This window comes from Pleurodeles waltl, chromosome 2_2 (assembly GCF_031143425.1).
Source record: "Pleurodeles waltl isolate 20211129_DDA chromosome 2_2, aPleWal1.hap1.20221129, whole genome shotgun sequence".
NCBI classification, from domain to species: Eukaryota; Metazoa; Chordata; class Amphibia; order Caudata; family Salamandridae; genus Pleurodeles; species Pleurodeles waltl.
The window spans coordinates 996,092,884-996,106,268 of record NC_090439.1 but is presented as its reverse complement, the minus strand read 5'-3'; the positions used below and the strand labels follow the sequence as shown (position 1 = coordinate 996,106,268).

Genomic DNA, 13,385 nt, shown 5'->3' with positions numbered 1-13,385 from the left:
TCCATCGAGATGACCCTGTATGCGGCACTTATGAGCAGGGTAAAGGACATTCCTGCATCAGTAGCAAATCTACTGCTCAGGCGCTGCTGTTGGCTACGCGCTTAGTAGCAAAGCATTGGCACAGAGGGCACACCACAACTAAAAAACAACAGCTGACTGATCTGATCACCTGCAACTGCCAACTGTAAATTTACATTGAACTGTTCCTGGTAGCCACAGACCTATGAGAAATATAGGCACCATTCTGAGGATTCCTGCTGCAGAAGGAGTTGAAAAGAATGACTAACTTAGTCGTAGAAATATCAATACTGGGGTGCTTAATAGATCAGAGGGGTCTTTGCATTCCAAGGCTGAAAATCATTAGGGCTGGGTTTCAAATCTGTCAAATGATATGGTAAACTGTTATTATGGCTGTTTGTATGTTCACTTATGCAAAACTGGACAAAAAAACTAAAAAAAAGAAAACGAGAAACAGTTCTGTGAAAGGACAGCACTGGACACACACAATGTAGGCAGGACCAAACAAGATGTAGAAGAGTGACTTGGAGCACATGATTCAATGGTAGTACAGTCATCTTCATATGATCCAGGTGACGTGGAATCATCAAGATCAGATCAGTTTTCCCTGTATTCATGGTTCCAGTCTTTAATATGTTTTTCTGGGCTCACTCTGGGTGTAATGCTGCCCCTCGAAGACCACTGTCAAGACCAATCCATACCCTTGCATCAGGTGTCAGCTGTATGAGTAGTAATGCTTCCCACATTTTAGCTATGTCAAAATGGGCTATCATGAGTCAGAGTAGGAATTGAGTTGATGCTAAATAGTGTCATGTCCCACAGAAATCTGGGGATTATTTTCTAGTATCGGCAACAATTCAGTCACTCCTCCTACCAAAAAGTATTAGCTCAAATGCCCTGATAATGTGAACTACCATCCTCTTAGCCACATCTTTGACAAATTTGATTATGGACAAGCCCTACAGAGTGGAGCCTCGTCCTATATTAGTAGGTTATAACGGATGACATTAATGTCCACTTCCTTCATTTGGTGAATGCCTCACCTCAGGCAGCATCATTGAGTTCCCCAAAATCAATCTCTCATTTCATTTACAGGTTCCCAAAAGTGGCATGAAGTATTTGTCAAGGCCTTGTAGATTTGGAATGTTGTTTCCTTCAACAATTCAACACTCAATGTCCTAATTACAATATTGTTAAACTCCACATTTTGTCACACTAATGCATTTCAAAACCTTTAGGTACCAGAATGCCTCTCCTTCCATGAATATTTTTAGTAATAGTCAAACAATATTACTGGACAGATGACTGAAGAGTCCAACAGGAATGCCACTGCATGTAGGCATCTTCCAGAACTATAGTTGGTTAATGGGATTTCCAATTTCACAAGATATGAAATAGCTCTCAAGCCCGAGTTTGCCACACTTTTACACTCTGATAGGACAGACAGAAAGAGCTCACTGCGAAACGCTTCCTTTGCACATCATCCTGATCACCTGAAGACGGATATATGGTTTAGTAGTAGCCCATGAATGACCGAGCAGTTGTATCATCCAAAGAAGCTACTGGTGGAGTCTATCTAACCAACCGCACCTGTCTTCACCTGACATACCTGACAAATAAGTTGCCCAATTAACTTACCAGGCGTATTTCTGGTCTTGTACAACTTTTGAGTACTGATATAATAGGCCTTGTGAGCACTGTTCATCACATTGCTGTATTCCTTTCTCATGCTTGTAAGCTGAACCACCTCCTCCATGGCTGGAGAACCTACGACTGACTCTCAGCAACCATCCCAGAATACTAGACTGCACCTAGCCCCTAGAAGCCATTTTATGTACCTCCCCAGAAACTGACATCAGTATGGACGTAGCCCTAGTTTTTCTGACGTGTGCCACAGTCTTCAAACCGTCACAGCTTTTGGTACAATGCATTGTCCCTCCATGTAGCATGGCATTGAAAATGTCACTTACCCAGTGTACATCTGTTCGTGGCATTAGTCGCTGCAGATTCACATGTTTGGCACAGTCCGCTGCCTGGTGTTGGGCTCGGAGTATTACAAGTTGTTTTTCTTCGAAGAAGTCTTTTTGGTCACGGGACCGAAGGACTCCTCCCTCTTTGGCTCCATTGCGCATGGGCGTCGACTCCATCTTAGATTGTTTTCCCCGCAGAGGGTGAGGATGGAGTTGTTTGGTATAAATAGTGCCCATGCAATGGAGTGAATATGTATGTATGATAAGAGTTTCTAAAAATTATTTACAAATGTTCAGATGTTTAAGGTTTATGATCTACTTCTAAACGGCTACAGGCTTCCCGGGGAGGTGGGAGGGTACATGTGAATCTGCAGCGACTAATGCCACGAACAGATGTACACTGGGTAAGTGACATTTTCAGTTCGATGGCATATGTTGCTGCAGATACACATGTTTGGCATAGACTGTAAAGCAGTTACCTCCCCTAAAAGCGGTGGTTTAGCCTGTAGGAGTTGAAGTAGTTTGGAATAATGTTCTTAGTACAGCTTGGCCCACTGTAGCTTGTTGTGCATTTAGTACGTCTACACAGTAGTGTTTAGTAAACGTATGAGGCGTAGACCAGGTTGCAGCCTTACATATTTCGCTCATAGGAATGTTTCCTAGAAAGGCCATTGTAGCACCTTTCTTTCTGGTTGAGTGTGCCTTTGGTGTAATAGGCAATTCTCTTTTGGCTTTAAGATAGCATGTTTGAATGCACCTGACTATCCATCTAGCAATGCCTTGTTTAGAGATTGGATTTCCTATGTGTGGTTTTTGAAAAGCTATGAACAGTTGTTTTGTTTTCCTGATTAGCTTTGTTCTGTCGATGTAATACATTAGTGCTCTTTTGATGTCCAATGTATGTAGTGCCCTTTCAGCCACAGAATTTGGTTGTGGGAAGAACACTGGCAATTCTACTGTTTGATTTAAATGGAATGGTGAGATTACTTTTGGCAGAAATTTAGGATTTGTTCTTAGAACTATTTTATTGTTGTGTATTTGAATAAATGGTTCTTGTATGGTAAATGCCTGTATTTCACTTACTCTTCTGAGGGATGTGATTGCAATGAGAAATGCGACCTTCCAGGTTAGATATTGCATTTCACAGGAATGCATGGGTTCGAAAGGGGGACCCATGAGTCTTGTTAAGACGATGTTAAGGTTCCATGAAGGAACTGGTGGTGTTCTTGGTGGTATAATTCTTTTTAGCCCTTCCATGAATGCTTTAATAACTGGTATTCTAAATAGAGACGATGAATGAGTAGTTTGTAGGTAAGCAGATATAGCTGCGAGGTGTATTTTTATAGATGAAAAGGCGAGATTCGCTTTTTGCAAATGTAGTAAGTATCCTACTATGTCTTTAGTAGAGGCATGTACTGGTTGTATTTGATTGGCATGGCAGTAGTAAACAAATCTTTTCCACTTAGATGCATAGCAGTGTCTAGTGGAAGGTTTTCTAGCTTGTTTTATGACCTCCATGCATTCTTGTGTGAGGTCCAAGTGTCCAAATTCTAGGATTTCAGGAGCCAAATTGCCAGATTCAATGATGCTGGGTTTGGATGTCTGATCTGTTGTTTGTGTTGTGTTAACAGATCTGGCCTGTTGGGTAGTTTGACATGCGGTACTAGTGAAAGGTCTAGTAGAGTTGTATACCAAGGTTGTCTTGCCCATGTGGGTGCTATCAGTATGAGTTTGAGTTGGTTTTGACTCAACTTGTTTACTAGATATGGAAGGAGAGGGAGAGGGGGAAAAGCGTACGCAAATATCCCTGACCAATTCATCCATAGAGCATTGCCTTGTGATTCGCGGTGTGGGTACCTGGATGCGAAGTTTTGGCATTTTGAGTTTTCTCTTGTTGCGAACAAATCTATCTGGGGTGTTCCCCAAATTTGAAAGTACTTGTTCAGAACTTGGGGGTGAATTTCCCATTCGTGGACTTGTTGGTGGTCTCGCGAAAGGTTGTCTGCTAGTTGGTTTTGTATTCCTGGAATAAATTGTGCTATTAGGCGAATGTTGTTGTGAATCGCCCACTGCCAAATTTTTTGTGTTAGGAGGCACAATTGTGTTGAGTGTGTTCCTCCTTGTTTGTTTAGATAATACATTGTTGTCATGTTGTCTGTTTTGACAAGAATGTATTTGTGTGTTATTATGGGTTGGAAGGCTTTTAACGCTAGAAATACTGCCAACAGTTCTAGGTAATTGATATGAAGTTTTGTTTCGTGTATATCCCATTGTCCTTGAATGCTGTGGTGATTGAGGTGTGCTCCCCACCCTGTCATGGAAGCATCTGTTGTTATAACGTACTGAGGCACTGGGTCCTGAAATGTCCGCCCTTTGTTTAAATTTTTGCTGTTCCACCATAGAAGCGAGAGGTATGTTTGGCGGTCTACCAACACCAGATTTTGAAGTTGACCCTGTGCCTGTGACCATTGTGATGCTAGACACTGTTGTAAGGGTCGCATGTGTAGTCTTGCGTTTGGGACAATGGCTATGCATGATGACATCATGCCTAGAAGTTTTAGCACAAGTTTTGCTTGTATCTTTTGGTTTGGAAACATAGCACTTATTAGCTTGTGGAATGCTTGCACTCTTTGTGGACTTGGAGTGGCAATTCCTTTTGATGTGTTGATGGTTGCTCCTAGATATTGTTGTGTTTGACACGGTTCTAGGTGTGATTTTGTGTAGTTGATGGAAAACCCCAGTTTGTGAAGGGTTTGTATGACAAAGGTGGTGTCGTTTGCGCATTTTTTTACTGTGTTGGTTTTGATTAGCCAGTCGTCTAGGTAAGGGAACACATGTATCTGTTGTCTCCTGATGTGTGCTGCTACTACTGCTAGACATTTTGTGAACACTCTTGGTGCAGTTGTTATTCCGAATGGCAACACCTTGAATTGGTAATGTATTCCTTTGAATACGAACCGTAGGTACTTTCTGTGAGAAGGGTGTATTGGTATATGAAAGTACGCATCCTTTAGGTCTAATGTGGTCATGTAATCTTGCTTTTTGAGCAGTGGAATGATGTCTTGTAGTGTGACCATGTGAAAATGGTCCGATATGATGTAGGTATTTAGTGTCCTGAGATCTAATATTGGTCTTAATGTTTCGTCTCTTTTTGGAATTAGAAAGTACAGGGAGTAAACTCCTGTGTTTTTTTGTTGTACTGGTACTAATTCTATTGCATCCTTTTGCAGTAGTGCTTGAACTTCTAGTCCTAAAAGGTCTAAATGATGTTGTGACATTTTGCGTGTTTTGGGGGGGATGTTTGGTGGGAAGTTGTGGAATTCTATGCAATAGCCATGTTGGATTATTGCTAATACCCAATTGTCTGTTGTAATCTGTTGCCAAGCTTGGTAGAATTGGCTTAGTCTTCCCCCCACTGGTGTTGAGTGAAGGGGTTGCGTGACTTGAAAGTCACTGTTTAGGTGGAGGTGTTTTTGGAGTCTGGAATCTTCCCCTACTCCTTGGGAATTGACCCCCCCGATATCCCCTGAAACCACCCCTTTGGAAGGAACCCTGATATGGTGTGGTTCTTGATTGTTGGCTGGTGGTGTCTGTGGGTTGGCCACGAAACCCCCCTCTAAATGGAGTTTTTCTGAAAGAGCCTCTGCTCTGCGGGGAGTAGAGTGCGCCCATGGCTTTGGCCGTGTCTGTGTCCTTTTTAAGTTTTTCAATGGCTGTATCCACTTCGGAGCCAAACAGTTGTTTCTCGTTGAAGGGCATATTAAGGACAGCCTGCTGGATTTCAGGTTTGAAGCCTGAAGTGCGTAGCCAAGCGTGTCTCCTTATGGTGACAGCAGTGTTGACTGTTCTTGCTGCAGTATCGGCTGCGTCTAGTGAAGAGCGGATTTGATTGTTTGAGATCGTTTGTCCCTCTTCCACTATTTGCTGCGCCCTTTTTTGGTATTCCTGGGGAAGATGGTCTACGAGAAGTTGCATCTCGTCCCAGTGTGCACGGTCATATCTGGCCAGCAGCGCTTGTGAATTTGCGATGCGCCACTGGTTGGCTGCCTGTGACGCCACTCTTTTCCCTGCCGCGTCAAATTTTCTGCTTTCTTTGTCCGGAGGTGGGGCGTCGCCAGATGTATGTGAATTTGCTCTTTTGCGAGCTGCCCCTACTACCACAGAGTCGGGTGGTAACTGTGAAGTAATAAACACTGGGTCTGTGGGTGGTGGTTTGTATTTCTTATCCACCCTTGGGGTGATGGCTCTTGATTTTACGGGCTCCTCAAAAATTTGTTTTGCGTGCCGTAACATCCCTGGTAGCATTGGGAGACATTGATATTGGCTATGTGTAGCCGAGAGGGTGTTAAATAAGAAATCATCCGCTATAGGATCGGAATGCAGTTGGACATTGTGGAAGTCTGCAGCCCTAGCCACCAGTTGCGAGTATGAGGTACTGTCCTCTGGCGGTGACGGCTTTGTGGGGTATGACTCGGGATCATTGTCCGGCACTGGGGTGTCATACAGGTCCCAAGCGTCTTGATCCTGATCGTCATGACTTATGGTAGTTTGCGCTGGTGAGTGCATTTGTGGCGGTGTTTGTGCCGGCGATGCCTGTGGAGGAGAGGGCGGAGGCGTGACTTTTTTAACCACTTTGGCTTGTGGTTGTGTGTCATCCTTTGGAAGTCCGATCTTTCTTTTCCTCATGATTGGGGGAAGGGTTGATATCTTCCCTGTATCTTGCTGGATGCACAGTCTCTTTTGTGTGTAGTCCGATTCTACACTTTGGAGCTCTTGTCCAAATTTGTGCATTTGACCACTTAGTCCTTGTTCCTCTGAGTAGGATGAAGGTGTGGTATTTTTCGGCGCCGAGAGAGAATGTTTTTTCGGTTTCGGCACCGACAGTATTTTTGTTCCTTTCGGCACGGATTCTCGGTGCCGATGTCTTTCGGTGCCGGTATCTTGTTTTTGTCTCTCGGAGCCGCTTTCTCGGCTCCGAGGTTGCTCCATGGCGGTCCCTCGACCGGAGTCGGGTGTCTTCGCTATGGGCGTGCCCTTTTTCGGCCCCTTCGACGGGTCGCCTGATTTATGGGTCGAGCCATGGCCTGTTGGCAGTGGCGTCCCCTGGGCTTTTGGTTTGTGGATGTATTTACTTTTCGACGTCTTACTCACAGTTTGTTGCTGTTGTTCGACGTCGGAGTCTCCGGATTCTGATTCCGGAACCGAGAATGTTTCCTCTTCGTCGTCGAAACGTTGTTTTGTCGACGTGGACGCCATTTGGTGACGCCTGGCTCTTCGGTCCCGGAGTGTTTTTCTGGACCGGAAGGCTCGACAGGCTTCACAGGTATCCTCCTTGTGCTCGGGGGACAAGCACAAGTTACAGACCAAGTGCTGATCTGTATAAGGATACTTACTGTGACATTTTGGGCAGAAACGAAACGGGGTCCTTTCCATCGGCTTCGATGTCGCACGCGGTCGGGCCGACCAGGCCCCGATGGGGGATCGAAACTGCCCCAAAGTCTTCCGATGATCGGTGTCGATGTACCTAACTATCCCGATACCGAACGGAACAATACCGACGCTTTCTTCCGAGATTCTGACTAACTTTCCGAACCGAAACACGGAGCGAAAAGGAATACGTCCGAACCCGACAGCGGAAAAAAACAATCTAAGATGGAGTCGACGCCCATGCGCAATGGAGCCAAAGAGGGAGGAGTCCTTCGGTCCCGTGACCAAAAAGACTTCTTCGAAGAAAAACAACTTGTAATACTCCGAGCCCAACACCAGGCAGCGGACTGTGCCAAACATGTGTATCTGCAGCAACATATGCCATCGAACGCATGGATTTCCCTGCCTTCACATACCTTGTTTATTCACTGATGATGGTGGTAAGAAACTTGCTGGCATGGTTCTCAAACGATCATTCTGAATTGCTATTAGGAATGGTTCCTGTAGGTGCACTGCAATAAACAAAAGTTGTTTTAAGCATACTATTACAAGTGTCTTTCTATTTAGATAAAGAATGACAGTAAGCTGGGGCATTAACAAATGCATATATGCTCTATCTTTAACACACTATTGCTAGTAACAAAAGGAAACAGGATGTTAGTTTAACACTACAATTAAAGATGGAGTCTGAAGCAAGATAAGGGAACCATGTTTGTGGCCAGACTGCTTTTTTGGATGACTGGGCTGCATACACCGTTCTCACCTTGAGAAATTAAACCACTGCGTGAGGTCCACTTATTTTGATTGCATTTTAATGTTCATTTTCAGGCATTTTTGGTAAAATAACATCGGGAATCTGAGCCATACTTCACATTTACTTACTGTGGATTGAAAACAAATCATATCTCTACCTCCGTGTACAATAAACGCTGCCCCTGGATTTATAACAAACATCTACCATTAGCACTGATCTCTAAACCGGCGCATGAGATATGATATTTTGAACAAGAGGCTTCCTACCCTATTTATTTTGCCAGGAAGCAGCTCTGAACGTAATATGTTTCTCGCTTTTTTCTTCCAATCCCTTAAATTATCACATACTGCTGAATAGAATATGTTATAGTCTGTTATGAAGCACACTAATTCTGGGGCACTAGACGTCAGTCCTGTAAAACGTGTGACAAACTGTTAAGCAGTTGGATCAACTATGTTTAAATGATATATACTTTAGCAAACTGCTCAACACAAACTATTTGATTTTACACAGCTCTAGTGGAGCACTTTTCCACAAGGATTGTGTGTGAATGACAAAAGCTCTGCCACACATTCTTTTTTATCAAAAACAGCGCACTTAAAGGAACAGCAATTTGGATGATCAGAACTTCTTGTGGGGATGTACGGGTGCAACTCGATGAGTGAAAAAGTGTCTTTAATTTACTCATCCTTATCACTGGAACCTAACAGAGGCTCTTCAGAGACAAAGCAATATATTCTCTACAAATGTTTTTTCTTATAAGGTGTGCTGCTTAATTCTGAAGCCTAGGCAGACCCTTAACCAAAGGGTTTAAGACACCAAAGTACAAAGTAAATTCCATTGAAATTGTAGATGAACTACCACCATGATCGCATGGATGCATAGTAGGAAAACCTAGTATGGGAATATTTTTTTAAAGAGTTGACAATTGGTAGAAATCTGCCTTGCCTATCGCAAAACTATAGGGATAAGATCTCCTCATCCAAGAAGATATTTTAGCACTTGGATGGGCCTGAGACATTTTCACAGCAAGGAGGGCAATAAGGCTCACTCATTTGCAGAGGAGTATAAATCCGTTACCATCAACACTTAACTTGTGTAAAGTGTTTATGCAGCGCAAAAACAGTAATTGGGAAATTATGTCAAATGCAATAAACAAAATGACACCTAAGTTAAGCTTGTCCGCTCTGTGCCATACTTACAAGGCGTTGAGCTCAGCTTCATTTTGTTACTTTGAAAGGTCACCCTGACATGGGCTGTGATTATTCAGTAAGGTGGGTAGTTAACCACCCTAAATAAAAATCTAATTTCTTACATATGTCACACAAGGACTTTAAGAGGACATACAATCCTTAAATGTTATTCAAACACAATGAAGATGATAAACTGCTGGCAAGTTAAAGTGCAGTTTTAAAGGAGTTGTTCAGTAAAGGTTGAAAACTGAAGTTATCTTTACTCAACAATCGTCAATAACAAGGATTCTAGAATATCTTTTTGTGACAATCCTATAGGTGTGGCACCTGTTCTTTTTATTTACATTCACTGTTTTGTTAATTTTATCTGTTTTAAGAAGCAGAAGGAGGCAGTTTCCTTATCATGCAACACTTTTAAATCCTCTTAGGTGCCATCCTTGTCAATTCAGGGATTAAAAGTTTCCAAAAGATTTAAACAGTAACATGTTATATGCATCTAATTTTATTACAGCCCATAAACAGTAGTTAAAAATTAAAATGAGAGCTACACACTGTTTTCATAACAGGCAGGTGACTAATGTAAACATTGACTCAATCTCACAGCCACAGAAGAATGTAGTGCTCACTTATTATTATCCGATCTGCTCAAGTCTCCTGAGAATGCAGTTATGGAATAAATAAAGGAATTTTATCAGTGTCCCTTTACCACGAGGCAGTATGCAGAAATGTATCTGTCTCTGTATCATTATATATTATTAACAAGTCTTTAAACCACCCTGGGAAAACTGTGGTTTTACAATGAATATATATTTACCTGGTAATTGTGGATGAATGTGTTCTATCATGTAATCCTTTATATTCCTTGGCATGTCCCCTCTAATGTCCACAAGCACCCTTGTCTCTTTGGAAGATATCTGGTAGATTAGCACTGGGCTTGGGTTGCCTAAAACTAGCTCAGCATGATTGGCTTTAAACTGTGGAGAGTCCTAAAAAAGAACAAGAATTCAAAAATAAAATATCAGAACACAACCTTGACATACTTAACATAATAGTATTTGGACCCCACCTACAGATTCATACACCAGCACTTAGTGACACATCTTTATCTGAAAATAGAAGTAGGTTAATCAGTAATGCATTCCAAATGAATAATAAAACAAGCACTGGCATAGCTAATTGGTTGGCCATGGCAAACTGGTGCAATTGCTATTTGTAGTCTCCCTGCAGGCAGCTTTAGCACTCTCCCGCTGACAGTATGGTAATCATTACTTGTATCTTTTTTAGATTTGGTTTCATGATTGCTCCTGATTGGATGGCTTCTTAATTCATTTCACCCTGACTAGATGGGTTTGCTCCCTGTTCTTGTGTTGATCTTACCTCTGGGTCAATTACACTTTGTAGGAGGCTGGCCTGGCTTGTAGTGGGTAACAGAGGTACTTACACCTTGTGCCAGGTCCAGTTATCCCTTATTAGTGTAGAAGGGGTGTTTCTAGCAGCATAGGCTGATGGAAGGTAGCTATGGCAAAGCAGCTTAGGCTGAACTAGGAGACATGTAAAGCTCCTACTATACCACTGGTGTCATATGCACAATATCATAAGAAAACACAATACACAGAAGTACTAAAAATAAAGGTACTTTATTTTTATGACAATATGCCAAACGTATCTCAGTGAGTACCCTCAGTATGAGGATAAGTTATATACACAAGATATATGTACACAAACCAAACTTAGGTAAGTAATAGCAAGAAACGTAATGCAAACAGTGTAGAATCACAATAGAGTGCAATAGGAACACATAGGTATAAGGGCAACACAAACCATATACTCCAGAAGTGGAATGCGAACCACAAATGGAACCCAAACCTATGTGAGCTTGTAGAGGGTCGCTGGGACTGTAAGAAAACAGTGAGGGTTAGAAAAATAGTCCACCCCAAGACCCTGAAAGGTAGGGGTAAAGTGCACCTGCTACCCCCAGAGAGCACCAAAGTCGTGATAAGAGGATTCTGCAGGAAGAACAAACACCAGCAATGCAACAACAGTGGATTTCCGGACCTGAGTACCTGTAAGACAAGGGGACCAAGTCCAATAGTCGCGGCAGTGTCGAGAGTGGGCAGGAGCCAAGGAAATGCCAGCTGAGGGAGCAAGGAAGCTGCCACCAGTTGGAAGAAGCTTGGAGTTCTGCAAGAAAGAAGAGAGCTAGGGACTTCTCCTTTGGAAGACGTATATCCCATGTCGCGATGAAGCTTGCAGAGGTGTTCCCATGCAGAAAGACCACAAACAAGCCTTGCTAACTGCAAGGGTCGCAGTAGAGGTTTTTGGGTGCTGCTGTGACCCAGGAGGGACCAGGATGTCGCCACTTGGAGGAGGAGACAGAAGGGGCGCCCAGCAACTCAGGGAGCCCTCACAGAAGCAGGCAGCACCAGCAGAAGTACCTGAACAGGCCCTTGGAAGAAAATTGAACCGGAGTCCACCTGAAGTCACAAAAGGGAGTCCCACGACGCCGGAGGACAACTCAGAAGGTTGTGCACTGCAGGAAGGAGTGTCGGGGACCCAGGCTTGGCTGAGCACAAGGGAAATCCTGGAAGAGTGCACAGCAGCTGCAAATCACGCGGTACCCAGCAATGCAGTCTAGCGTGGGGAGGCAAGGACTTACCTCCACCAAACTTGGACTGAAGAGTCACTGGTCTGTGGGAGTCACTTGAACAGAGTTGCTGAGTTCCAGGGACCACGCTCGTCAGGATGAGAGGGGACCCAGAAGACCAGTGTTGCAGTCTTTTGGTGCCTGCGTTAGCAGGGGGAAGATTCCGTCGACCCACAGGAGATTTCTTCTGAGCTTCTGGTGCAGTGTGAAGGCAGGTTACCCCCATGCACTACCTGGAAACAGTCGAGAAAGCCGGCAGGATGAGGCGATACAAGGTTGCTAGTAGTCGTCTTGCTACTTTGTTGCGGTTTTGCAGGCGTCCTGAGCAGTCAGCGGTCGATCCTTTGGTAGAAGGTGAAGAGGGAGATGCAGAGGAACTCTGATGAGCTCTTGCATTCGTTATCTGGTGAATTCCCAAAAGCAGAGACCCTAAATAGCCAGAAAAGGAGGTTTGGCTACCTAGGAAGGAGGATTGGCTACCAAGAGAGGTAAGAGCCTATCAGAAGGAGCCTCTGACGTCACCTGCTGGCACTGGCCACTCAGAGCAGTCCAGTGTGCCACATACACCTCTGTTTCCAAGATGGCAGAGGTCTGGGACACACTGGAGGTGCTCTGGGCACCTCCCCTGGGAGGTGCAGGTCAGGGGAGTGGTCACTCCCCTTTCCTTTGTCCAGTTTCATGCCAGAGCAGGGCTGGGGGATCCCTGAACCGGTGTAGACTGGCTTATACAGAGATGGGCACCATCTGTGCCCATCAAAGCATTTCCAGAGGCTGGGGGAGGCTACTCCTCCCCAGCCCTCACACCTATTTCCAAAGGGAGAGGGTATAACACCCTCTCTCAGAGGAAGTCCTTTGTTCTGCCTTCCTGGGCCAGGGCTGCATGGACCCCAGGAGCGCAGAAACCTGTCTGAGGGGTTGGCAGCAGCAGCAGCTGCAGTGGAGACCCTGGAAAGGCAGTTTGGCAGTACCCGGGTACTGTGCTAGAGACCCGGGGGATCATGGAATTGTCACCCCAATACCAGAATGGTATTGGGGGGACAATTCCATGATCCTAGACATGTTACATGGCCATGTTCGGAGTTACCATTGTGATGCTATACATAGGTAGTGACCTATGTATAGTGCACGCGTGTAATGGTGTCCCTGCACTCACAAAGTCCGGGGAATTTGCCCTGAACGATGTGGGGGCACCTTGGCTAGTGCCAGCGTGCCCACACACTAAGTAACTTTGTACCCAACATTCACCAGGTGAAGGTTAGACATATAGGAGTTACTTAAGTGCAGTGGTAAATGGTTATGAAATAACATGGACGTTATTTCACGCAGGCTGCACTGGCAGGCCTTTGTAAGAATTGTCAGAGCTCCCTATGGGTGGCAAA

At 44.3% G+C, this 13,385-nt stretch overlaps 1 protein-coding gene across 2 annotated transcripts in view; it reads right to left on the bottom strand.

Annotated features, from left to right (window-relative positions):
• Nucleotides 1-13,385, bottom strand: part of SQLE (squalene epoxidase) — a 99,409-nt gene that overhangs the window by 58,374 nt on the left and 27,650 nt on the right. For both annotated transcript variants that reach the window (XM_069220732.1, XM_069220731.1), the window contains exons 6-7: nucleotides 10,177-10,348; nucleotides 7,832-7,927 (exon numbers count right to left, since the gene is read on the bottom strand). In XM_069220732.1, coding sequence (XP_069076833.1) covers nucleotides 7,832-7,927; nucleotides 10,177-10,348 — 268 coding nt within the window. The remainder of the gene's footprint in view (nucleotides 1-7,831; nucleotides 7,928-10,176; nucleotides 10,349-13,385) is intronic.